Below are 26,871 nucleotides of genomic sequence, written 5' to 3' on the forward strand. Positions count from 1 at the left end.
CTGAATGGGTTGATGTGTTGATTAGTATTTGTGAATTGTTTTTTTTTACATTCTCATTTTATATATATATTATTTCTATCGATATTAATATAGGTGTTGGGGTTGGGAAAGAGATATATTTGAGGGTAAAGGTGATGTAAAAACAAAAATAAAATTAATAAAGTTATAACATTTTGGAAGATATTTGTCCTTCAAATGTACAAACTAAACTCTTCTTTTTCTTTAAACCAAAGTCTGGGTAGATATATTAACGATGTTCACCTTTGTTTTTTCAACCCTTTAGGTCCATGGGGGAGATGTACAGGTAACTGTGGACCCGGTGGTATTCAAAGTCGAGGAGTGTGGTGCTTTCACCTAGAAGGTTGGACAAGTCTTCTGTCAAACTGTGAAGAGGCTGATAAACCTGAAAATGAGAGAAGCTGTTTTAGAGTATGTGACTGGCATGGTGAACTTTTTGAATGGGAAGTGTCAGAGTGGCAGATCTGCGTACTGGCTCCATTTATTCATGGTGAAGTCAAACTCAGGACTTCTGAGTGTGTGACAGCCCAGCATGGACTACAGCACCGGACAGTACATTGTATTCAAAAACTGAACCGAACTGTGGTTATCAGTGAAATATGTGAATATTTTGCACCTCAGCCACCCACTGAACAAGCTTGCCTCATCCCTTGTCCCCGGGATTGTGTTGTGTCTGAGTTCTCACCATGGTCTGTGTGCAGCCAGGGATGTGGTAAGAAGCTGCAGCATAGGACTAGATCAATCATTTCTCCCCCACTCTATGGAGGTTTGATGTGTCCAAATCTCACAGAATCAAGAGCCTGTGATTCTTACATCCCCTGTCCCCTTGGGGAAGAGGAATACATGTTTAGCCTTAAAGTTGGACCTTGGAGTAAATGTAAACTGCCTCATCTTAAGGAAGTTAGTTTAAGTGGAAGAACTATTGTGGATTTTAGCTCTGATTCAAAAGAACGGGTCACATTTAAGCACCAAGGCTATAAGCCTCACCATCATTCCAAGCCATGGGATATAGAAATAGGTTATCAAACAAGACAGGTTCGGTGTTCAAGAAGTGATGGGAAAAATGCGATGTTAAGGTAGGAAGCCTTAAAGATTGATATGTTTGTTTCATTAATTCTTATAAGTTTAATTTGTAATAACTTTAATATATAACATATTTATACATATATTATATTCATATATATTTGTAACATGTATATGTTAAATGTAAAAAGACATCCAAAAATCTCAAGTATATTTATGTTATTTTAAATTATTTTAGGTAGCATTGTTCTATATGACACCACATTTTGTAAACTACTTACAGACATCTTTTCATATTTTGTCCTGAGAATTCAACCAAGGATTAAAACATTTCTAATATTGAAGTGAATAAAAACTTGATTGCTTTTTAATGAGAATAATTCAAATCCATTTCCAGGTTTTATATGTGGGTATGTATTAATTTTGGTCAAAGACAACTTTTATAAACTAATTTTTGGAAGGTTATATGAGTGATGCTAGGTTTACTACTTGACCCTTTGACCTTTTTTTTTTCCTGATCATCTTTAAGAAAGAATCCTATAAAAAAAGAAAGCATCCTTTCTCTAACACAATCCCTCTGTGTATGTGATATGCTAACGACTGCTTATGGGTCCGTTTGATCTCTCCATTACCCTTTGAGTTTTCTTGTATGTTTGATATGAGTTCTGTTATATCCAAAATATATTTATTTTTCTCTGATAATTATATTACAAGGTTTAAGCATTGGATAATTATAAATTGGGTTAAATTTGATTTAGTCAGAATATTAGGTTTTATATCAGCATGAAGTGGAATTGGCATATAATGAAGAATGAAGGGAAATCAGATGTGTGATAACAGCAACTATATTTTCAAAATTGTAATTGTTTTATTTTAGTCCTTATTCAGAGAAACTTGATCTGAGTCTCAGTAAGCTCTTGAAAGAACTATTATTTTAATTTCCCCCCAGATAATTTAAATGAAAGCTTCAAAGTATCACCAATTTCCTTCAAAATTAAAATTTCTTTCATGACAATAGTATTATCAAAGACACACATTTCACAGCAGTTACCATTATCATTGCTTGATATTTGCTTAGGTGCTTACATTGTTTTAAATCCTAAGAGGGGTGCAAAAGACTATTGATTCTTATTTCCTTTTAACTTAGAGAATAAATATATTTTACCCAGGATGCTCCAAAGTGGTTTGTTCCACTTCTAATTAGAACTGGGTTGAGCAATGAATGACTCCATACTTCTTATTATCTGCCTTCTTTGTATAGCCCACAGAACCTGTAAATTACTTTAATCTTCATTGTTTGAACATGTGAGTCATTCTGGCAAAACATTCTTTCCTGATTTTCTGTATTATCATTCTTGCCAGCTATCTCTCATACTTGCCCTGGGTTTAAGCTTTTCTGATTGATAAGTGAGTTTAAACTCAACCAACCTAAAATGTCCTAGTCTGACCTGAACAATGCTTGGCATACCCTCTTGTCATCTAATGATATCTATCCAATTTTAGTAATTTGCCATTTCTCCTGACACAGAGTTAAGAACTACATTACCTCTCTCCTATCCCTTTCTTGGGCACAATAATTAAGTTAATACTATCACTATCACTGGAAACAATGGAGCAAAGTCTGTGCCTCTACTCATAATCTCTGTGTCTACCTAGACCAATGATTTCCAAACTGGGAGTCATGACTTGCTGAGAGATATGAATGACGTTAAGAGGGCTGTGACATGATCCCAGGAAAAATATCGGTAACCAGAGGGCAATAATTAAGTTGCATCCTATGCTTATTTCAATGGATACCACCATACTTACTCTTCTCTCAGTAAGACCTATCACTCCTAGACATTGCCCCTTTTCCTCCATTTGCAAGATTCTAACTACTTTCATACAGGTTGGCATCTCATTGTTTTTAGTTTTGTCCAACTCCTTATGATTGCAATTGGGGTTTTCTTGACAAAGATACTGGAGTGGTTTGCCATTTCCTTCTCCAGCTCATTTTGCAGTTGAGGAAAATGAAGCAAAACTGAAGCAAAAAGGTTTAAACAACTTGCCCAGGGTCAGAGTTAGTAAGTGTCTGAGGCTGAATTTGAATTCAAGTCTTCCCAACTCTAGGTCTTGAGTTCAAACCACTGGGAAACCCAGCAGCTCTGAAGGAGTCTTTTATAGATTAAACCCTGCACAGGTATCTACAGGAGTAGATGTTATGAAGAATATTCCAGCTTACCTTTACCTCAATATACACATGCCCTGCCCTTCCCCCTACGTCATTATGGGACTGTACCTCAGGATATTAACTTGATAAATGAGTATGAGACTTATTCCTCTCTCTTTTCATTTTAAATTTTTGGACCATGAGCCAAACAGTGGTTTATATGTATTTACAAATATATTGGATTGCATTCTCAGAAATCAATGGCAGTACATAATCAAATGTTTTGAGACCATTGACCTAGACCAAAACTCTTCCCTGGCAACTAAAACCCTATGCATGGTGTATCTGTTAGAATATAAGCTCCTTGAGTGTAAAGATTGTTTTGCTTTAGTAGTCATATTCTCAGTGAAGAGTATAGTACCTAATATAAAGAAGACACATAATATATGCTTATTGGTTAATAAATTAATAAAAGGCATAAACATTTCTGGTTTTCTACTTAGATCAAGTTTTTAAAATATTGAACATTTTTTCTTTTAAACAGAAAGAATAGGGTTCTATATAGAATTCAAGACTTTGATGAGGCAAATAATGTTTACAAGATATTTTGTGTGTGACCAGGAGAAAGTCACTGATCTCTGAGCTTCTGCTTCCTCACATTTAAAATGGGGATTATAATATCTATAGTAACGACTACAGAAGATTGTTGCTCAAATGAGACAATCTATGTTAAATGGTTTGGAAATGCTAAAGCATTATGTAAATGTCAGTTATTATTTTTGTTATTGTGAAGGATATGTTATTTAAAATGTTCTAGTGTATTATTTATTTTCACAAAATGATTTAGATTCTGAGAGAATACGAATGTAATTGTTAGCATTCTTTTTTTCTATGTGAATGGAAAAACAATACATCCTGAAATGACCTATCCCAACACTTTTAATTTTGGCAATAAGAAGTTTCATATTCTTTTTCAAAAAAGCTATTGTTATTTTCCCAGCTTAATGGACAAACTAGAGGACAGTGGATATAAAAAAGCTGTTCTGAAAGAATAAAAAACTTTTAGATTATATCCATTGGTAAATGGGAATCTGGTATGTACTGGGAAAATGTATACATTCAAATAACTTATATCATTAATTTTAATTTAATGATATTCATGAAGCACCTATTTGATGCTAGTCACTATGTTAAACATTGAAAAAAAATTAAACATTTTTTTCTGTTACATAGCTTGCTTTTCACTGGTTTTATTTCCACTGAATCATTTAGAAATCTTAAAAAATATGTATTGTATCTGAAACTTCAATCAAATCTATCTTGGTATCTGTGGCTGTTTATTATACAATTTTAGGGGCCAAAGGTATTTTTCTGCCATCTTTACTATTACATTGATTATATATATATATATATATATATATATATATATATATATTTAATAAAAGGTTTAATTTACATTTTCATGATGCCATTCAATGTGCTTCCCTTCTTGAAAGTAATTTTCTCAATTTTGGGCACAGCAGCAGTTTTAATTAATGCCTTTGTCAACTAACCCATTGATTGTTTTAACTTTTGATGAACACTGCAAGCAATGTTCCCTTATGCTTAGCTTCACGAAGCTGCAGACTGCTATATTATTCTTGGTGCCACTGTGCTCCCTAATCATTGATTTGCCTATTGGGTTTAAAGATCTGGATTTATTGTTTCATTGTATACCTTAATTTTTCTTTCATTTTGGCAGAAGTTTCTCTGAGGTTCTATTATTACAGTCTTTCAACCTATCCTATGGATGATTCATAATTCTCAGCCAAACACCAATGACCCTTATCATATTTTATAAAATGATAGTCTGTATCATGAAATAAAATACATCTCCTCATTGTTTCCTTTTGAAGAAGTACTTTTAAGCTAAAAAAGTGCAACCCATAGGATGGGTGATCTGAAGATCAGTAGCCAATGAAATGCTTTAACTTTTTCAGTTTATTTTTTTCTGAATGTTTTAAAGTTTTTGGAATATTTTCTTTTTAAAAATTAATGATTTAAAGTTTGTATTTAATAATCTGAAATACAAATTAGAACACAAAAAGAAGATTGTGTATGTAACTGTGAATCTCCATTAAATATAACTTCCTCTTTTAAAAAGGGATATAACAAATCCAGATTGGTTATATAACTCTCCAGACAATTCAACTTGTCTGTGCTTCTTGGTGGACTTTCTTTTTTCACTCTTTTGTGAAGTTAAAAAAAAGTTTCAATATTCCTTCTCATTTGCCTTTTGTTTACCCTCCTTTTATTTCTCCCTCCTTCTTGTCTTTGCCTCTCTTTCTTTTTCTTCTGCTTTTTTTTTCTTTTTCAGAATTGCCACAAATATCCTTCTTCATTTTTGATGTTTTTATAGGGTAATAATATTATATTACATTCATATACCAAAATTTGTTCACTGCATTATTCAATTAATTAAATTATGATACTGCTTTAATTTTTAGCTCTTTCCCATTTTTTTCCTTTCTAAAAATTCATTCAGGATCAAGAAGTTTGTTTTGCTATTCCCTATAATTATTTTCTCTCTTTTTTGTTTCCCACATCCATGACTATTTACTTTTGAATTTAATTTATTTCTCCATCACCCTCTTTATGTAAGTGTTTGTATATGTGCAACTAAGAAAAATGGGTCTTTCAATGTCTTGTCCCCCTGAACTTTTCCTTTCTGTTTTTTATTTTATTCTTCTTGTGTAATATAGTTATGAGAAAATGCAAATTTACTCCTTCCTTCCTCCTTTACACACTTTTTATTTTATTTAAACTATAGAATTTTGTTCCTTTTATTCTCCCTTTTTAAAACTTATCAGGAGGAAATCACTCTACCTATAGGATCTGTTTTTCTTAATGAACTTTCTCAATACCATTAGAAGGCATTAAGTTTTGGGAAGGAATTCTTGTTTCTTCTCTTCCATGTCTTCCATGAGAATTGAGCATCATATTTTCTATTCTAATTGCTCTAATAATTTTATCTTTCTAGACCTTTCTTAGAACTTGTATTTATATTTCAAAGTTTCCACTTAACGTTGACCTTTTCATCAAGAAACGCTTTATCAAGTTCATAGTTAAAGAAAAAAATTAAAAGCTTAATGAGGTTATGACCCATTCCCTTCCATCTTCCCCCTCCTCATTCTCAACCCATTCGAGGATTATGTTGATTTTCCAGGGTAAGTTATTTTTCTTGAAAGCCCATGTCCTTTATCTTCTGGACTATTATATTCTAAAATGTCTCCATATTTATAGTAGAGATTACCAAGTCATGTGTGTTTCTGACTGTAGTTCCATGGTAAATGAACATTTTCTTTCTAGATAGTCACAGTAATTTTTATCTGATGCAGAAGCTCTGAATTTCAATGATGACATTCTGGAATTTTTCCTTTTAGAATTTCTTTTGGAATGATTATTTTTAGATTAATTATACCTTTACTTTGCCATCTGGTTCTAGTTAATCTGGATCCTTTTCATCATGATTTCTTCAAAAATAGTGTGCAAGCTCTTTTTTTATTGGGATTTTCAGAGAATTTGATGATTCTTAAATCTCCTAAATGATTGAATTATATTATTATACCTTTCAAGCCATTTTATTTAAGGTAGAAAATGATTGCATTCTTTTCTAATCTTAGAAATATTTTATTTTGTTCTAATATTTCTTGCTGACTCATGGAGCATTAGATTTCTGTTTTGTCTCTTCTACTTTCAGGGATTGCATTATTTGGCCTAAGTTTGTCACTTCATGGTAATCTATTTCTTGTACTAATTATTTTATCTAGAGATTTTATTTCATTTTTAATATCTTGTTTTAATTTCTTCTAAACATAAGTAATACTTTTACTATATATATTCAGTTTGCTTGTATGTATGAAATTATTTTAACCTTCTAAATTAGTTTTTAGATATTTCTGCATTTGTTATAATTCTTTCTAGTGTTCTTTATCTTCTTTAGTTTATTCATCTCTCAAACCATAGTTACAAAATGAAGATTTTGTGCCAGAGTAAAGTCTCTCTCCTATTATACTTTTGGATTGGGCCATAAGTACTGCTTTGTCTGACTAAAACAACAACAACAACATCAAAAAAAAAAACCTGATTATTATTTACATCTAGATAGAAATGGAGGAACTGTCATACTTTTAAAAACAGAACTTCACAGAGAGACATATGAGGAGTTCATCTGAATGCCTTTGGAGAGTACTACTGAAATCTCTTCCATTAAATCTGAAATTATGATCCATAATTTTGTCTCCATAAACAACATACGTTTACTTTCCTACAATAAAGGGATGCTGTAGGGATTGATCTGATACTATATTTTTATTAATGTAGTCTAAAATCATAGTGACATATTTGGGATTCATATCCCATATTTAATGCTTATTGTTCTTTCAGTTCACTAGAACCCTCCTCCTAGGTCATTTTCTTATGACTTATTGTCTATTCATATTTTCACTGTCTAGGATACATTTCAATATACTTTGAATATTGGATAATTTTCTTGATTACTTTCCTTCAGGATTACATTTTTACCAGTAATTGTCAATTGACAATTTTGCAAAATGTAAATAGTTTTTTAAATGGGTTAGTGTACAGATATTTCTAAAAAAACTACATTTATATTCAACAATGATCAAAATGAGACAGTTTATTTTAATCTATCTTTTAAAACAAATTTATTAGCTTCATGTATATCACCTGTTTTAAAAATCATAACTTAATACATTGAGCTTGAAAATTGAGAAATCATAAATATATTCAGTGTTCAGTTTCATTGAACATTCAAAAAGAGATGTATTATCCAGGTTATATTTGACATTACTTCTGAATGTCAGCTGAATAAAAAATTAATTTTTATTAGGGGTTTTTCAGAGAACTTAAGTGTGCATTTAGCAGGTTATAATCTTTAGTGTTTTTATTCATATTATAGTTTAGTTAGTACTAAAATGCTTCCAAAAATAGAAATAGTAAGAAGGAGAAAATACATATGTGGTTTGCATTCTATTCAGTTTCACAAATCAAATTTGGTCTTAACTTATGTTAACTCTGACTTTTACTCCTTTTAATTTCTTCCCTGTATTTGTGTGTGTGTGTGTGAGTGTGTGTGTGCGTGTGTGTGTGTGTGTGCATGTGACAAGCTAGAATTAGCTGGGGTAGTATTCTAAATCACCTATAAAACTTGATATCTGTTATTTCATCTTCTGCATTTTGCAAGTCATTTAGGTAAGCTCTTACTGGATTGATTATGTCTGAGCTGTGGCCTGAACACCAACATATGCTTAAAAGTGTTTGACTCAATGGAAGAATGTTTAAAATACTTTTACTCAATTAAGTATTAAAAAAGAAGAAACTTCTTAGTAATTCTAGGAACACCAATGCTTTTCTTTCTTGATAAATAGTATATTTAAAGAGCTTATATACATATAGAACAAGATTTTAAAAAATATAAAAACAAGAGTCATTAAGTACTATATTATAGTAGATAATATTTACATAGTACTTTGAGGCTCGCAAAGTGTTTGACATGTTATCTCTATAGATGAGGAAACAGAGGTTGACAGAGATGAAGTGACTTGGTCATTCCTCACAGAGCTAACAAAATGTCTAAGGCAGGAATAGAACACTGAATTTTCTTATTCCAAATGCACCAATATCTAATCACTATTCTACCTAGACTAAGCCTTCAAGGGAAATGGACGTGTCATATCAACTTTATATGTTCCCCAGTGTCTCACACTGTGCTCTGGACACAATAGTCACTAAATAAATGTTTGAATTGAATTGAATTAGTTATTTCTTATACATTTTTAAACTTTGTTTAGTACTTCATTTTTCTTTTTCTTTGGGCTTGAATAAGAGTAAATTAATTCACCCCAAAACTACAATGCTTTAATTTGGGTATAGGGCCTCCAGTAGAGAGGGCTTAGAGCTTTCCCACAACTTACAAATAACATAAGAAGTTTTTCACAGTCCAGTATGCCTTGGAGATTATGGGTAGTTTTGTGTTAATGACTATATGCAGTAGTTTTTATACAGCCATTAACTTTCTCTCTATTGTTGTCTTCCTTATCATGAAATTATTTGCTATTTCAAGTTTCTATAGTTCTTCTCTTTTGCCTCTGACAGAAATGGGAGGAGAGGGAGAGAGAGAGATTGAGAGAGAGAGAGAGAGAGAGAGAGAGAGAGAGAGAGAGAGAGAGAGAGAGAGAGAGAGGAGGGAGAGGGAGAGGGAGAGGGAGAGAGAGAGAGAGAGAGAGGGAGAGGGAGAGGGAGAGGGAGAGGGAGAGGGGGAGGGGAGGGAGAGGGAGAGGGAGAGGGAGAGGGAGAGGGAGAGGGAGAGGGAGAGGGAGACAGACAGACAGACAGACAGACAGACAGACAGACAGACAGACAGACAAAAACAGAGAGCCAGAGAATGAAAGAAAGGATGTCACAGAGTGATGGTAACTTTATTTTTCATTTTTTTCATTGCACATAGATACAATTTTTAATAATAGTTTTCTGACATTTTGTGATCTGTATTCTCTAACTCCCCTTTAATCTCCCCAAGATGACAAATAATATGATATAGATTAGGTGTGCTGCCATACAATACATATTTCCACATACATCTTGTTGTTAAAGAAGACACAGTACCTATACCAAAAAAAAAAAGAAACTCATGAAGGAAATGAAATGAAAAGTGGCTTGTTTCAGTCGACATTGAGACTCCATCAGCTCCTTCTTTGGTGGTAGTCTTTTTCATCATGAGTCCCTTGCAGTTTTCTTGGATCCTTGCACTGCTGATATAGTTGGCACTGGTATTGAGTAAAACAAGATAAAACTCCTAAAATTCTGCAAGTTTCTTTCTTCATTCAGAAGGGTATATCACAAAACTGCTATCTTTCACTGTTCTTTGCATCTGATATGTCTGCCAAGTTGACTTAGTATTTTACAGTTACAAAATGCTATACATGGGATTATCTCTTTTGGATTTAAGAAAACATTACTAAACTAGGCAATGTGCAAGGATTCTTATTCTCACTATTCTGATTTTAAAAATAAGGAAACAAAGAAATTAACTAGTCATATAACTAAAAAGTATCAGAGCTAAAATATGAATGCTGATGCTCAGGCTAGCATTCATGCCAATCTACTAAAATTTAATGTCTTAGTATATAGTTAGCTTACTTTTATTGGTTGGTCCTCTTTATTAACAGATAATATCATAGGCTTATCTCTTGTTTTAAAGGGAAAATACCATTATTATTCAACTATGAATTTTAAAATATATTCAAACAATCTTACGTTTTTAAAATGAGGGTTGTTTCTTGGTTAATGGATAAAATTTATGATAACCCCCCTTCTCAAGACTAACTGTTTTGTGTTCTTTTGTTTATTGGATATAAGTAGGAGTAGTGAGGTAGCAAATTTAAAAATACATAATCATATTTGAGATCAATGTAAGGATAAATTTGATAATTATCATTGCCCAACTATGAATTGGCCCATCTCAGTAAATATACCTTCCCTATAAACAGAGACCTTTCCTTAAAAGTTGGATGACCTGTGAAGTCCAAATCTGAGATTTCGTGATTGACCAAAATCAAGAGTCCTTGGAGAGGCATCTTAATTCTCAGTTTCCCAGTAGAAATCATACCTATGTTTGAAGCTGAGTATCTGAATAAATGCAAAATAATGGAGCATGACATTTATCTATTGATTTTAGTCATAAAACTTCATTTATTCTTAAGAATGGAAGTTAATTATATTTCTGATAGAATAAATATTGTTTGGGCAATTTGTAGTTCCCAAGACTTCATTTATAGATAAATGTTTGTCAAGTAATTTGCAAATTACCAAGTACTCTATAAATACTTAATAATCATCATTACCTTAAGCATCTTTTTTTCATTTACAAATAAGTAGTGTGTATTTTCCCTTTTAATGAACAAATCAACATTAATTAAATGTCTGATTTCTATTTCTGAGCATTTAAGCAATATTAAGTTAGTTATTTAATTGATGTCTATTACTTGAAGGCACATAGGCAGCACAGGAGATAGAGTGCAGAGTCTGGAATCAGGAAGACCTGAATTCAAATTCAGCCACAGACACTAGCTATGTGACCCAGGACAAGTCACTGAACCATGTTTGCCTCAGATTCCTCTTCTATAAAATGAGCTGGAGAAGGAAATGGCAAACTCCTTTGGTATCTTTGGCAACAAAACTCTAAAGGCAGTAACAAAGATTCAGACATGGCTTAAAAATGACTGAACAGCAACAAAGTTTATTTGGATTTCATCCTATAGGATGCTACTGCTAGCTGCTGCTGCTGCTGCTGCTGCTGTTACTAGCAAAGACATATATAATATTTACTATGTACCAAGCACTATATTATTTGATCCCCACCAACCCCGGAGGTAGGTTCTTGTAGTATCCCTATTTTGCATATGATCAAACTAAAACAAACAGAACTAGTAAGTTGTCTGAAATCAGAATTCAAAATCAGGACTCCTCTACCCTAAGTACAGGATTCTTGCTAGTGCCTTAAATGCAAATGTGACATTCCATTACATTGGTTTGGGAAGTTGAAAAATAAAATGGAAACTATGTCTTTAGCCAGCAGAGGGTTTATTACTTTCCCACAACTTACAAATAAATTGTGCTATTTTTACTGTCAGAAAAGGGAGATTCTTGTTATTCTACTTGCCAATACAATTGGAAGAGCTGGGGAAAAAAGAAAATATGAGGAGAAGCAAGAAGCAGAAGGAAAAAAATAACAATAATGAATTTTGTTTTCATTGCAAAGAATGACAAAAAATGTAGCCAGAACCTGGGTATAGATGCACTTTTGTAAGAAATGAAGTTAGTGAGTCTTGGAGAAAGGCTAAGCTGTGAAACATTTGCTTTTTACAAATCTAAAATAATAAATCAATTTTATTAATTTTTTAAAGAGAGTTGAAGTTTATTCAAGAAATTTTCAGAAAGTTTTTCTTCTGGATTCCAAACCTGGAGGTAGTTCCTTCTAGTATGGAGGGGTTAAGGAAAGCTCTTCACTATATATGAGACTTTTAAAAGAAATTCTGCCTGGAGTGCTTTCTGATCCCATCAAAGAAAATGGCAAGAAGCACTGAGCAGTTTATTGTACTAGCAGTATAGCAATAAATTACTGGTTTATTTGGAGAAGCAGAGTTGTTTTTAAAGGTCTTTGGCACATTTTTGCTCTCTTAGACCATGGATGTTATGCTTGGAAACCATCACTGTTGTGGAGTTAAACTAAACCTTCAGTGATTCAATGAGAATTCTAGCTTCATAAGAAATACTGGTTCTAACCAATATGATATATATTGCAATTTCACTATAATGTGCTCCACATGGTTCATAAGGCAGTATGTGTCTTATACCCTTAGTGAGGAGGTATATTGGGGAAGATTGGGAGATGCTGGAGCCAACTCAAACCTAACCTGCTTGTGAGAGTGGATTGTTAAATTTTCACTGTGAACATTTATAGCTCAAAAATCAGCAAATGTTAGAAATCAGGGCTTGAATTTTTGTTTTGTTATTTCCTGGAGTTGAGAAAGTAATGGAGACAATTTAAATGCAGAAGAAACTTAAAAATGTGGTCCAAATAATCCTTCCCAAAAAGAGTTAGCTGTTAAACATTTACCAGTGCACTGCTACTCTAGTTTAATCCCTTTGGCTAGTGTGAGACTGATTTAGGCAATATCTTATAGTGAACAGGTTGTATTAAAATGGTGTTTTAGTTGAGTTATTTTCAATTTTGACTTCCCCCAAATCACATTTTTGTGTAGAAGATGCATGTTATGATATAGCAAGACTTCACTGATGTATCTACTCATAATTCTCTTTTCTGTTTTTCCAGCCTTTGTATGCAAGACAATTTCCCTTTGACCTTTCAGTCCTGTGTCATGCCAAAGGACTGTGAAACCTCAGACTGGTCATCCTGGAGTTACTGCTCCAAGACCTGTCAATCAGGGGATCTCTCCCCAGGATTTAGGAGCAGGAGCCGGAATGTAAAACATATTGCCATAGGAGGAGGACAGGAATGCCCTGAACTACAAGAAAAAGAAGCATGTAATCTAGGAGGAGAACTTCTGCAACTATGTTCCAGGTATGCAGAACTTTGTGACAACTTAAATACTATCAGCCTTTATTTGATGTTGAGTAGAGGGGAATTGTATGTTCACACAAATATATGGTAACGAAAGAGTTATTCCAAATGGTCAGCTGTGCTATTATGTTACGTTGTATTGTATTCGTTGTTCTGCACCATACTATATTTTCTAAGGCTTGGGTCTCCTTATTTCACCAAGACTGGAAATTCAAGAGCTATTTATGGCCTGATCCCACTACCAATTGCCATGGGAAACTTGATCTGCTCTATTTTGATCTGAGTGGATTCATCTTTCCTTAGGCAACCTGGTGGGCACTTTCCCCATGATTCATCATATCTATGCTGAATATAGTATAGAAACTTGATAGTTATAGATTATTGCAACTCAAAACTTTTGAGCTAAAGTCTTGATCCATCCAAGAAAAATTAATGTTTCTCCAATTATTTAAGTCTATTTTTGGAAAGTTTTTTTTTTGTTTGTTTCTTAGAATAGTTTATTCTCATTTATTATCCTCTGATTTTAAGGAGACAACTCAAGCCATATTTTAGTAGATCTCACAAATATCATAGGTGAGGATATGAACCTTATTGAATGACCCTTTGGAATTCTCAATTATAAAGACCATTCCATGAAAATACAGAAGCAAGGTTCAGTCACAAAAGTTAAGATAAACAAAGTCAACCTCCCCAGTAGCTGGGGTTATGGGTACATACCATTGCACCTGATATTGATTTGTATTTTATTACTAGCTTTATTTCACTCAAGAGAAATGATAAATGTCATTTGAGTTTTTCACTTCTGGGTATATAATAGACAACTTGATAATGACATCATCTTGTTAATCTCTTCTGCTTATTTAGAGGCATGTTGGAAATGAAGTAAGTGGTGTGGTTATTCAATAATAAAATTAAAAATAGCAATAATAATAGCTAGCATTTATATAGTATTTTAAGGTATGTAAAGGAATTTACAAATATTATCTCATTTCATCTTCACAACCCTAGGAGAAAGGTGCTATTATCATCCCCATTTTTGATGAAGAAGTTAAGGCAGACAGATTAATTTCATTGCCCAAGGTTATATAGCAAGTAAGTTTCTGAGGATGAAGGAGGAATGAAGATTGAGGTTTTTCTATTTTGGGGTTCATTGTACTACCCACTGAACCCACTTAGCTTCTTCTCCTTAAACTGATGCCCAGACTCAATCCTCAGTTCATTTGTATTCTATGATACACATTTTCAAACTTTTTACTGTTACTTTATGTTCTAGACCTTTTATCTTCCTAAGTGTATAGGCAAAATGAGAGAGAGAATAGGTGTGTATTTGTGAAGAGGACAGGCATGTTCCTACCTTCAGAATACTTATTATTCAGAAGTCTAAGGTCTAAATATTCCTTAGTGCTGGGCTGGGGAGATGGAGAATCATTACAAAGAAAAAGAAAGGGTTTGGCAATGGAAACTGAGCCAACTTGGAAGAACCTTCTTGAATCATTTCTTAATTAGATTAGAGTTAGGTACTTTAAAATATATATATATATATATATATATATATATATATATATATTTTTGACTCGGAACCTTCAGTTCTTACCACATGAAAGGATGGAACCTTAAGCTGAAAGTAATAAATTAGAAACATTCATTGAGGCCCCGGGCATGTTCCTTTGTGGTAAGTTCATAAGTCATATTTTAGAAAAACTGAGGAGGTGTGCATCAATTAGAGAATGGCTGGACAAGTTGTGGCATATGGTTTAAATGAACTACTATTATTATGTTTTCAGAAAAATCTGGAAAGACATATAAACTGATATGAATTGAACTGATCAAAATCAGAAGAACAATGTGTGTAGTCACTAAAATATTGTAAGATAATCACCTCTGAAGGACTAAACTATTATCAGCAAAGCAAAGTTCCAGGATGACCCCAAGGGGCTAATGATGAAAAATGCTATCCACAGTTGAAAGAACTATTAGAGTCTGACTGCAGACCAAAGCATACCATTTTTCACTTTGCTTCCTTCTTGAGTTTTTTATTGTGTGATATGTCTCTTTTGTCACAGCATGAGTAATATGGAAATATGCATTGCATGAAAGCACTTATATAACCTCTATCAGACTATTTACTTCCTGCAGGAGGTGGGAAACAGAGGGAGAGAATCTGAATCACAAAATGTCAGAAAACAATTGCATATATATATATATAATGGGTTTAACTTGATAATGACAGACAAATATATACACACATACACAATTTTGACAATTGTTTTCTGACATTTTTTCAAAACAATTGTTACATATGTATATATAATTGAAAAAAAACATTTTTAATATGATAAGGGACAGACACTAATCTATGTAATCTAGGCCTATCTGCCTATTCTAGCTAACCAGAATACATAATTGCTCTCAAAGTTTTGAATCACTGATCCTTCTGGGCATGGCCAAAGGGCAATTATATTCCCTTTTCTCATTTCCTACAGGAAATATTGAGCATAGCTTTTTTTCCCTACCACTATTACCTCAGATGAACAGTGGGCCATAGTGATATGGTTATCTTAGCAACTATACTTCCCTTCATCATCCTTTATCTTAATACAAAGATATCTGATTTCAATTTGATTTGATTCAATTAGCTTTTAAAAGTATATTCTATATACCAGGCACTGTGCTAAGCACTGGAAGGAAGGAAGGAAGGAAGGAAGGAAGGAAGGAAGGAAGGAAGGAAGGAAGGAAGGAAGGAAGGAAGGAAGGAAGGAAGGAAGGAAGGAAGGAAAAAGAAAGAGAAAGAAAGAAAGGAAGGAAGGAAGACAAAGAAAGGAAGTAAGGAAAGAAGGAGGGAAGGAGGGAGTTAGGAAGAAAGAATGGAAGGAAGGAAGGAAGGGTGGAAGGAAGGAAGAAAGGAAGGAAGGAAGGAAGGAAGGGAGTCTCTACCATCAAAAAGCTTATAATGGAGGAAGACAACAAATAAAAGGAAGTTATGGGGGAGGGGGAGGGTTGAGTATGGAGGACTGGGGTCAGAGAATTGAAGGAGTATATGGACCACTAGGGAGTATCATGTTCAGTGGAATTCAAACCAAGCTAAGCTGAAGATGGAAAATAGAAAGTAATCTATAAAGGCCAGGTACTAGCCTTATAAAGGAAAGCTTTGTAAGGTTGGGGACTGGGTGCCAGTGGGGAGACTTGAGTGCTCTGCCCTCCAGCTTTATAATCAGAGGAGAAGAGAAGCTGAGGGATTTTTGGAAGATATGAAATTTCCAAAGCAGAGTTAGTGGTTTTGTGATGGTATATCAGGTGATCAACTCATCATGGGTGAGGGATCATGTCCTGTGGAGTCTAAACCAAGCAGACCTGCAAATGGAAAGTAAAGTTATCTGATGTCTCTGGCTAATCAGTTCTCATAGGATTAGAGGATTTAGAGCTTGAAGAAACCTTAGATATCATCTAATCCAAAATCATCAATTTAAAAATGAAGAAAATGAGGTCCCAAAAGGTTAACTGATATTCTTCTGGTTGTAGAGGTAGTAGTCTCTCTACAATATCTTTACATTGTGACATATTTCTCTATGATAATGATCATGTAAAAACCAACTGTTTGAATTTCAAACCATCAGTTTTAAAGTGTTTATTACATATAATGTCAAGGATACAATCAACCTGCCCCTTTTTGTTATTTTGGAAACTAACATTCTTCTCATTTCTTCCTGTAGAACAATATCACTTAGGCTTAATTGTCCTTTGGGGAGACACATATAGGAAAAGAAAGGATATAAAAGAGTGATGTCCCATTTACAAATTTTATTTTTCAGATCCAGAATAGGAAACTGCCCATTCTCTTCTTAATAATGGCCCGATACTGAAATTTGGTCCATTGATGGACAAACTGATGACAACCTTCCTGCCTTCATCATTCCATTTCTAGGGAATTTAATAAATAACACATAATTCCTCTTACTGATAATCAAGAAAGCACATCCATCACTATATGCCCCTGCCTTTTACTTGTTTTCCCCCTCCCCTTAAGGTGACTTACAGAAAAAGTCCTTCTCTTGGAATTCACAGTTAGAGGTGATGTGCCAGATCATGTACAGAAGTCCACATGGCTTCCACACATCAAGAAGATAACTTCTCATGATGTTCATAAATTACTTAGTTTAGACTATATCTTAATAAACATGTATATTACTTGATTTCTGCATAATAGTGCTGAGTAGTATTGATTAAGCCAAGACACAGCCAGGCAGACCTCTCAGGATTGTGGTTATTATGCCCTATTTAGTTCCATTTTAAAGTATATGCTTATAAGGTCTATGAAAAGCACACTTTTGCCAATTCTAACTGGAAATGATTATGATCCTATAATCTTACAATTTGACAGCCTTGCTGAAGTTGATAATTCCCCAGCTTTGTCAAGATGGTAAATTGGTATAAAATGAGTCCTGGGGCATTACATGAAAAAATGCTAGCTAACATTTAGCACAGAGAAATGTTGTTGCTCTCATCATGTGCAAATGATGTTTGCATGTAGGTCAGAGAAGGGAAATGCATTAGCCACAATGACACCCAAATCTGAATATGTCCTTTAGCCTGAAAGTTAGACTACTACAGAGAAGCATACAAGCAGCATACTTACCTTTGTCTTCAGTTTGACATCAGTGATAAAAGCATGTAATTAGGGAACTTGGGAAGTGGGGAAAAATAAAATACGAAAGACAGAAAAATATTTCAATGCAACGATAATGCTAAACATTTCATATGTCACACGTTGGAATTAGGATTGACTTATTTACCCATGGAACTAAAATGCTGCTATTAATGAATCTCTATCATTACCTTAGCTGTAATACTAGGGAGATGCTCCTTGGTTTTTCCATTTTCATCATCCTTGTTACAGCACCAGCTGGTGCTCTAATGTATCTTTTCACATCATTACTCTTCTCTCTCCCCACAAAGTACACTTTCCTCAAGCTTTCTAGTACTTTCATCGCAGTTATACACCTCCATTTTCTTTTGGCATGATCAAATCTTTTTAGGGAAATGTGCAGGCTTAAATATGTACACAGATCATCAAATGCTTATATTTATTATGTACATAGGATCATTAATGTGGGGAATTCCTGGTATAAAAATTCCCTTCATAGAAAAAGATCAGCAATTTGTGTTTTGTTGTTCAGACATTTTCAGTTATGTCTAACTCTTTGTGACTCAATTTGGGGTTTCCATGGCAAGGATCCTGGAGTGGTTTGCCATTTATTTCTCCACCTAATTTGACAGATGAGGAAATTGAGGCAAACAAAGTGACTTGTAGAAAGGTCAGCCTGTAAGTGTACAGTAGTCCTAAAGAATTGCTTGAGGCACTGATAAAGCTAAATGATTCATACATGGTCATATCCATAGAGACTGGCAGAGGTCAGACATTAGTCCTATTTTTCCTAAACTGAAGGATATCCTATCAGCTGTTATATTCTACCTGTCCTATATAAACATATATTAATATTTACTTATGTGTTCAAATACACATGCACACATACATGAATACACACATGAAATGGTATGTTGGAGTCAGTTCTAGGAAACAGGCAAGAATTGATAAATTTTTGGTATGATCATATATAGTTTTCAGAAATGAGAAATTGCTCCAGGTGACACTTCAATCATTTTGTTGATTGTCAAAAATTAAGAAAGCATTGATAATTCAGGTGAAACATTTTGGTGGGGGGGATGGGGTTTCCCTATCTTTATTTTTCATTTTTTTCTAAATAATATTGTATTTTTTCCAATCACATGTAAAAACAATTTCTACATTTTAGAAAAAAAAATTGAGTTCTGAATTCTCTCCCTCTTTCCCAATCCTCCTGCTTCCCTAAGATGGTTTGATATAGGTTATATATGTGCAGTCATGCAAAACATATTTCTATCTTAGTTATGTGAAGGAAAACACAGACAAAATCTCCCCCTCCCCCTAAAAACATGACAAAATAAAGAAATAGTATGCTTCTATCTGTATCAAGGCTCCATCAGTTCTTCTCTGGAGTTGAACCGCATTTATCACCATAAAACCTTTGGATTGTCTTAGATCTTTGCATTGCTGAAAATAGCTAAGTCATTCACATTTGATCATTATACAGCATTGTTGTTACTATGTAGAGTGTTCCCCTGATTCTGCTCCCCTGTTCACTTAACATCAATTCAGTTAACTCTCTCTAGGTTTTTCTGATAGTATCTGATAAAGCAGATGAAACTTGACATCCTGGGTGCATACAATTTTTTTGAAACTCTGTTTTTAAATTGTTATCAGCATGCATCTGTATTGTTACATAAACATTGCTGAAACTCACCAGAAATGCAGTAGGAAGCTCAGGAAATAGTCATTAGCTGATTGCAATAATCAGGATTATAGGCTATTAATACTAATAATAATATTAATGATAACCATTACTGGCATTTACATAGGACTTTAAGGCTTACAAAGTGCTTTATACCCATTATCTCAATTGATTCTCACTATGCTTCTACATATGCACATATGTACCTATATATTAGATGGGTAAACATTTGTGTGTGTGTATATATATATATGTATATATATATATATATATATATATATGTTATATATATATATATATCAAGTAATCAAGTCCACAAAAAAGGTTAGGTGCATTTTATATCTCGGAAAGGGAAGGGTATGAACGAAATTGTGAAATGGTTCCAGAACTAAAGGAGGTTATGTTTTCTGTCGGATAAAATATGGACATGTACACACAAAGCATATACAGAATAAATCACAACATAATTTTGTTGGAGATGGCACTATCAAGCTGGGGGATTAAGAATGATTTTTGTAGTCTCTCTATGTATGTCTTTCTTTGTCTCTCTGTCTCTGTCTCTCATAAACACACACATGCACAATTTGTTTTGCAATTAACTACAGAGAAATGACCAAGCAAAGCTCTTCTTCCTCTGCTTTGTGATTTCCTTCAAATCTTGGCTATAATCCCACCTCTTTCAAACCTGTCCCAGTCCTTTCGAATTGGTCTTCCCTTTGAAATTATCTCCAGTTAATCCTCTAAATACCTTATTGGAACATATTATTTGCATGTTGTCTCCTTCATTAAACTGTGATCTACTTGAGGACAGAACTGTTTTTGCCTTTTTCTGTATCCCCAGTGCTTGGCATGGTGCCTGGCACATAATTATAACAATAATAATTACAACTAACGTTTTTTTATCCTTTATTAACTTACTATGTGCCCTACACTATGTTAAATTCTTTACAATCACATCTCATTTAATTGAGAAAAATTTCATTTAATCCTTACCTTTTTTACACATGAGGAAACTGAGGCAAGCAGAAATTAAATGACTGACCCAGATCAAACAGATAAAAAAGTGTTTCATTGGAGTATTGATCTTGATTTTTATTTCAAACAGCTTCCCATTCCAAAACTTAAATATCAGTTAAGAGGCATTGTGATTTATCTAAGTATCAGGACTTTGAAATTTTATTTTAAAAAGTACTGTTTAATTGCAATAATGACTAATATGTGATAAAATTCTTACAAAGAATTCAAAGCAGAATTGGGGCTGCTAACAGCAACATCTTGTGATGTTGTAGCATATACACACAGAGCCTGTTTGAAAAATAAGGGATCAATATCTTGACCCAGATGGGAGAGATGGACTCTTTTGTTCCCTCTGTTTCCAATGTACATATTTCTTATCCTTATTATGTACAAACTAGAGCAACTTTACACTTCCTATGTGAGAAAAATCACATTGAGGTATCTTTCTGTGTCTCCTACAGACCACTTTGATTTATTCTTAAAACAAATCCCTGTGACAAACTAGTCCTTCTTAATATCTGCTTGAGGCATTGAACCTGATGTCAGATTTTTCCAGATATAGTCTCTTTCTTGAGAGCTCTCTGAGGATTAGCTGATTTTCTGAATGAATATTGAAGGCAAATGAAAAAGTAACAAAAATAATTTTAAGTAATTTCAGTTCATCAAGTATTTCTTGAGTAACTATATTATACAAACCACCACGCTAATACTGGTATATCTTTTTGTCTTTGTGAGTGGGTTTATGAAGTGGTGGTAGGCAGATATGGAACAGGATCACAAGTATTCAGATTTATAGCTGAAAAAAGCTATTGAGGTAATCAAACATATTTAGGAAGAATAAGTGATTTTCTTAGGGTCACAAAATTATTTCCAGTAGATTGGGAGAACCAACTGTTTTATAAAAACAAATAAAATGTGGAAGGAGAGGAGAAGGAGGAAGGAAGGAAGGAAGAAAGAAAGAAAGGAAGGAAGGGAGGAAGGAAGGAAGGAAGGAAGGAAGGAAGGAAGGAAGGAAGGAAGGAAGGAAGGAAGGAAGGAAGGAAGGAAGGAAGGAAGGAAGGAAGGAAGGAAGGAAGGAAGGAAGAACTAGAGAGGGGAGGGTTGGGTTCCAATCATTTCATGAACTAATTGTATGACTGGGTCATTCTCCTCCTTTTATTCCTCAAGGAGGTAAGTGCTTGTCTCAGTATTCCTATCTACTTCAACTCTTGCCCTTATACTGGAGGACTTTTCCATACATATTGATGGTGAAGTTCTCTCAAGCAACATAGCATCCTAGGTATTCAATCTATCCAGGGCCTATGATCTCCTCCACTTCACCTAAGCTACAGTCAAAAAGGTTTATCTCACTGTCATTTCTGTGATCAAGAACATTGAAATTTCTTTATCTAGGCATAATCCCTCTATCATTCCATCTTTATGCTTTATTCATTATAAACCTATTCTTTCAACTTCTGTGATTTATGATCCCACACCTCTTGGTAGTCTGCCAGGTCATTACTCCTATTTTCATTTCACATTCTTCTAATCACATTCTCAGTTCTTTACTTAAGTAGGTTGACCCTACATTGTCTATTACTCTTGAATCCCATTCTCCATTTTCCTGTTGCCACCTCAGTCACTTCAATCACATCTCTCCTCCACTCATATATTCAATGGACCTTGATAAGTCACAAAAATCTTAACTGGTTCCACTGTATGATATAATCTTGATTTGGCTCTCACTGCATTAAGGACATAATTTTCCTCCTAACTGATTCTCTTTTCCATTAGCCACAACTATTTCAAATTTTACTACTCTCTCTCCCATTCCTTTACATAAATAAGGTTGATGTCACCATCACTTCTATGATGAACTCAAATTCCATTATCTAACTCCCATAACTGATCAAACTGGCTAAAATTTTACTTATCTACCATGGCTTAGGTCTCAGCTCCTATAAGAAAATGGGGATGAAAGGGATGGATTCCTGGGATTTGGGGGAGAGTATTCCTTCTTTAACAACCCATAAAGTGTTTTGCTCTGATCTTGAAACTGAAAGGACCCGTGGGAACAAGAAGCAGATAAGAGGACAACACTGAGAAGAAAGCCATTATTGCAAGTAAAGTAGGGATGCATGAAACTGCAAAATTCAGTGGGTAAAATTTGAAACCATGCCAGGATTTGCACCTGGACTGATTTAGCAGCCTATTGAGTAGGAGAAACATTTTGTTCAGTTCAGAGATTATTAATATTGATCTGATTTGAAAGGCCTTTGGGTCTGTTGGTGACATTAACAATGGAGAGTTTTTCCATTGCTTCCTATTAGAGAACCTTCTTGACCTCATTTACCTGGATGAATTTCTGTACTAATCTATTCTTACGAAGCTGGATGGAGGATGGATGCCTCTCTTCCCCTCAATGCTCTTAGAGTTTATGCAGTTACAGTATGAAACTATGCCTAACTTAATGATATATAGACATAGATATATTTGGTGATTGAGGCGGCATGCTATTTTTGGAAATTGCATATTCAATGTAGTTATCTTATTATGTCATTTGCTTTTGACAATGTGCTGGTGATCTCGTTTATGGAAATCCCATAATAAAATACCATATTCAATGGTATGGTGTCTTACAATCCAATCCAAGTGGTACCCAAGGGAAATTTCTGGTCAGTGGTTCAAGTAATCAAGAATTAAGAGAAGTGATTCTTATCTCTGAGAAAATGAAAATAGATAAACCTAATAGTCATCCCAGTGTTTAAGCACATAAAGTCACTATTTCTGTACTAAAGCTTGAGAAACCTTATGAGGCAGAGGTCTCATGTCTATTAGAAGACTCAGCCCATAAGAAGGAAGCTGGAGTTAGTTTTCTGAGCATGCCCAAGTAGGTCTTTAGTTCAACAGACGAATGACAATTTAGTTGATTGTTTACCAGTGTCACCTGCTTGCACTACTGAAAAACATAGAGAACAATCATTGTTTAAGTCCCTTCTTTACATCTATCCTTTGAAATTATCCTCCTTTCCATTTTTATCCTAGACTCTGGTGAAAAGACACTCCTCTAGTAAACTGTCTCCTGATCCAACTATCTCCCCAAGCTTTAATTCATCCATTTCTATAGATTACCTACCAATAAATAGGACAATGTTTTCTCTAACTAGAAGATATCACTAGATTCTACCTTTCTTTCCAGATATTATACTATATATTTCTCCTTTTTAAATCTAATTCCTATTAAAAAATCAAAACAAAACATGACTGTACTCATTGCTTCCATTTTTTCTCTTACCTTTCAATCTTTTCCAACCTTGTTTCTGACTATACCATTTGACTGAAATGATCCTCTAAAAGTTAGAAATTATCTTACTGGCCAAATAAATAACTGCTCTCAGTTGGCATCCTTCTTGACTTCTGTTTTGAGGTCAAGCATTTAACATTTTTGAATGTTTTATTCTACTGAATATTCTCTATTCTCAATTTTTTTCTCTATTGGTTCTCATTCTACTTATTTGAATATCCCTTCTTAGATTTTTCCTTTGGTAGATTATCATCAATATCATATTCCATAACTATGAGTATAATGCATAATCTCTCTCTCTCTTTGTCTTTCTTTTATTTGTAGTCCCAATGATTAGTCAAGGCCGGATATACAGTGAATAAATAAATGGGGAATGAATTGAATTACATATATCACATCCTGTGTCTGATTTCATGGGTAATAAGTATATAGGGCTGGGGTAAAAAGAAAAGTCTCAAAATCCATGAGGGACCCCACAGCCTTGGGATGCTTTTGACTGTTTCAATAAAGCAGAATTGATGAAATAGTTGAGGATTCGAGCAAAGAAGGAATCATGATCCGAAGGTGTCAGGGGAACTTGTTCATATGTCATAGCAGAGGAAGTTAATTCCATGGTAACCAGGGATCACTCTGGTCCACACCTCTCTTTAACAAACCTCACTTGAAAGAATCAGGGCCTTGTTTCAACTCTCACAAGCCCACCCAATCCTTCCCCTTTCTACCTACATGTTATCTTGTTTCATGAGTCCTCATTGTTTCTCCTTTATTGTAAGTCCTTCTGTGCTGAAGATTTTGTTCTCTGGTTGTTGCTTAGTGTACTACAAAGGGCTGTGTGCATCTATGGAACTCTATTAATAATACATATGTTGAGTTTGCCTAGCAAAGGCATCTGCTCATGAGCAAAGAGCTTTTCACTCCAGAGTCACTTTCCATAATCAATAGTTCTGCTATACAACTCCAAAAGAATTACGACATCACAAAATGTATAAAGCTTGATCTGTCTCCTTTATTTTTGTCAGCTCTTTAGCTGAACTGGCAAGCCTATTCTTTTCTTAACCTTTAATGAGACAACAGATATTTTCATAAATTAGTACTGCTGTAATTCTCTGATTTTTAAATATAAACACATATTAAATTTCAATACTTAGAATTTGTGTTTAATTCAAGGAAAGTGAGTGCTTGTGTATATATAAAATGGATGTGTTTAATCAAAACATGATAATTTGCTGATTTAATTTTTTCTTCAATCTGTCATCAGTAAAACAGATAGGGACCTGTTTCTACATGGCTTTTCAGCAAGGCTTTGAATTAAATTAGAAGGCAAAAAATCCTAAATTCTTAAGCATTTCCAAGTTTTGGAAAAGTTAAGGAATTCTCCAATAATGCAAGATTTTTTTAAAAGGTATCAAATTTTTGTTAAAGCATGGTTTTGAAGGTGTTTCATTATCATATGAGTACTGGATGTCCCAATTAGAGTGATCTATTTAAAACAGTAATAAAATATGCTTTCTACAATAATCTCAGCATTGTTAATTTAGCATTGTTGCCCTTGTTACCCCAAGGTAACATCTGATTCTTTTCCTTTGGACTGAGAATGTTTGGTTACAGAGTCTCTGGATGAACTTCACTTAGTATAAATAGTTTGTATGAGGAAAAACCCAAAATACAATTCTTAGACATATTAGATGAATACCTAAAAATTCCACAATTAGAGATTAATTTATTTAGTTCATCTTCTTATCCCCTATTAAAATGTACCAGGGAGTAATGATCCATTAAATATTAGTCATTTCCTATGTTGTATTTCCATTATTACATTGCAAGCTTTTTGACATCTGGGTCTATGTCTTGTTTTTAGACTAGATTACCCCTAGGGTCCCTTCTAGCCATACATTTATGATCCACTGAAGAGAATATGAAGTCCCAGGACACCTAGCACAGAATGAGAAAAGAGGATACAGAAAAATAAGACTGGAGATTTAGGAAGAAACTTTGCTCCTGGTCTGTGAGTTGTTTGAGTTCTCTCCAGATTTTCCATGTCTTCCCCTGTTCCTCTGAAATGCATCATATCTAGGTACTTCAGTACACATTCAATGTAGTGATGAGGGCTGCAACACTTTTAATAGAACTTTAAATTGTAAACTTCTTGCCAGAACTGTTAGCTAACTTCAGCCTTCAGTTTGTGATGAGAAACTATCTTCTTAAAGTTTTATTTTTCTTCTTTTATATAACAGTGCTTCCTCCCTGATCCTGCTATAGATTAGATGTCTTGGAATTTTTTGCACTTTGAATTTTCAAAAGTTTTTGGGAAAGTTGTGGTCCTTTATTATTTCCCATGACTAGGATCCCCATTTAAATTTTTACTTATGAACTGATTGGAATGTGTTCTTAGTTTGAAACTTACATGAAAGCAGAATTACAGGTATAAGTTAATTTGATATATAATACCTAAAATAATGTTGACGTTGGTTTATCATAAAAGTGATTACTACTTTGTAAAGGGCATTATGATTTCTAAACAATCAATCGACAAAGATTGGGTAAGCATTCTAGTGTGTGCTGAGCGATATGGATACAGAGACAAAAATGAAACTGTTTCTCTAATCAGGAACTTATATTCTATTTGGATAAACAACATTTATGAATTTAAGTGTAAAGGAAGAGTGTCATCTCTCTATCCCAACCCCCCATATAAGTTAATGATAATGCAGAAAGAAGTTATACATGATAAGGCTTTAATGTAAACAATATGAGTCTACACTTATGCTTGTGATCTCTTATGAAGTAATAACCTTTTTCACTGGGTCAAGAAGGGAATAGGCAATTGACCAAGGAAACAATCTAGTCATGTCTTTGAAGTTTAAAATAGCTAGACGAATTTTAGCAGATCTAGTTCAAGTTAAGGGGCTTA

The 26,871-nt window shown here is 33.9% G+C and overlaps 1 protein-coding gene across 1 annotated transcript in view; it reads left to right on the forward strand.

Moving 5' to 3' along the window:
• THSD7B (thrombospondin type 1 domain containing 7B) overlaps positions 1-26,871 on the forward strand; it is a 1,225,997-nt gene that overhangs the window by 449,632 nt on the left and 749,494 nt on the right. Inside the window, exons 3-4 of the mRNA XM_001364165.4 lie at positions 284-1,094; positions 13,086-13,334. Of these exons, the coding sequence (XP_001364202.1) occupies positions 284-1,094; positions 13,086-13,334 (1,060 nt within the window). The remainder of the gene's footprint in view (positions 1-283; positions 1,095-13,085; positions 13,335-26,871) is intronic.

Source organism: Monodelphis domestica, chromosome 4 (assembly GCF_027887165.1).
Source record: "Monodelphis domestica isolate mMonDom1 chromosome 4, mMonDom1.pri, whole genome shotgun sequence".
NCBI classification, from domain to species: Eukaryota; Metazoa; Chordata; class Mammalia; order Didelphimorphia; family Didelphidae; genus Monodelphis; species Monodelphis domestica.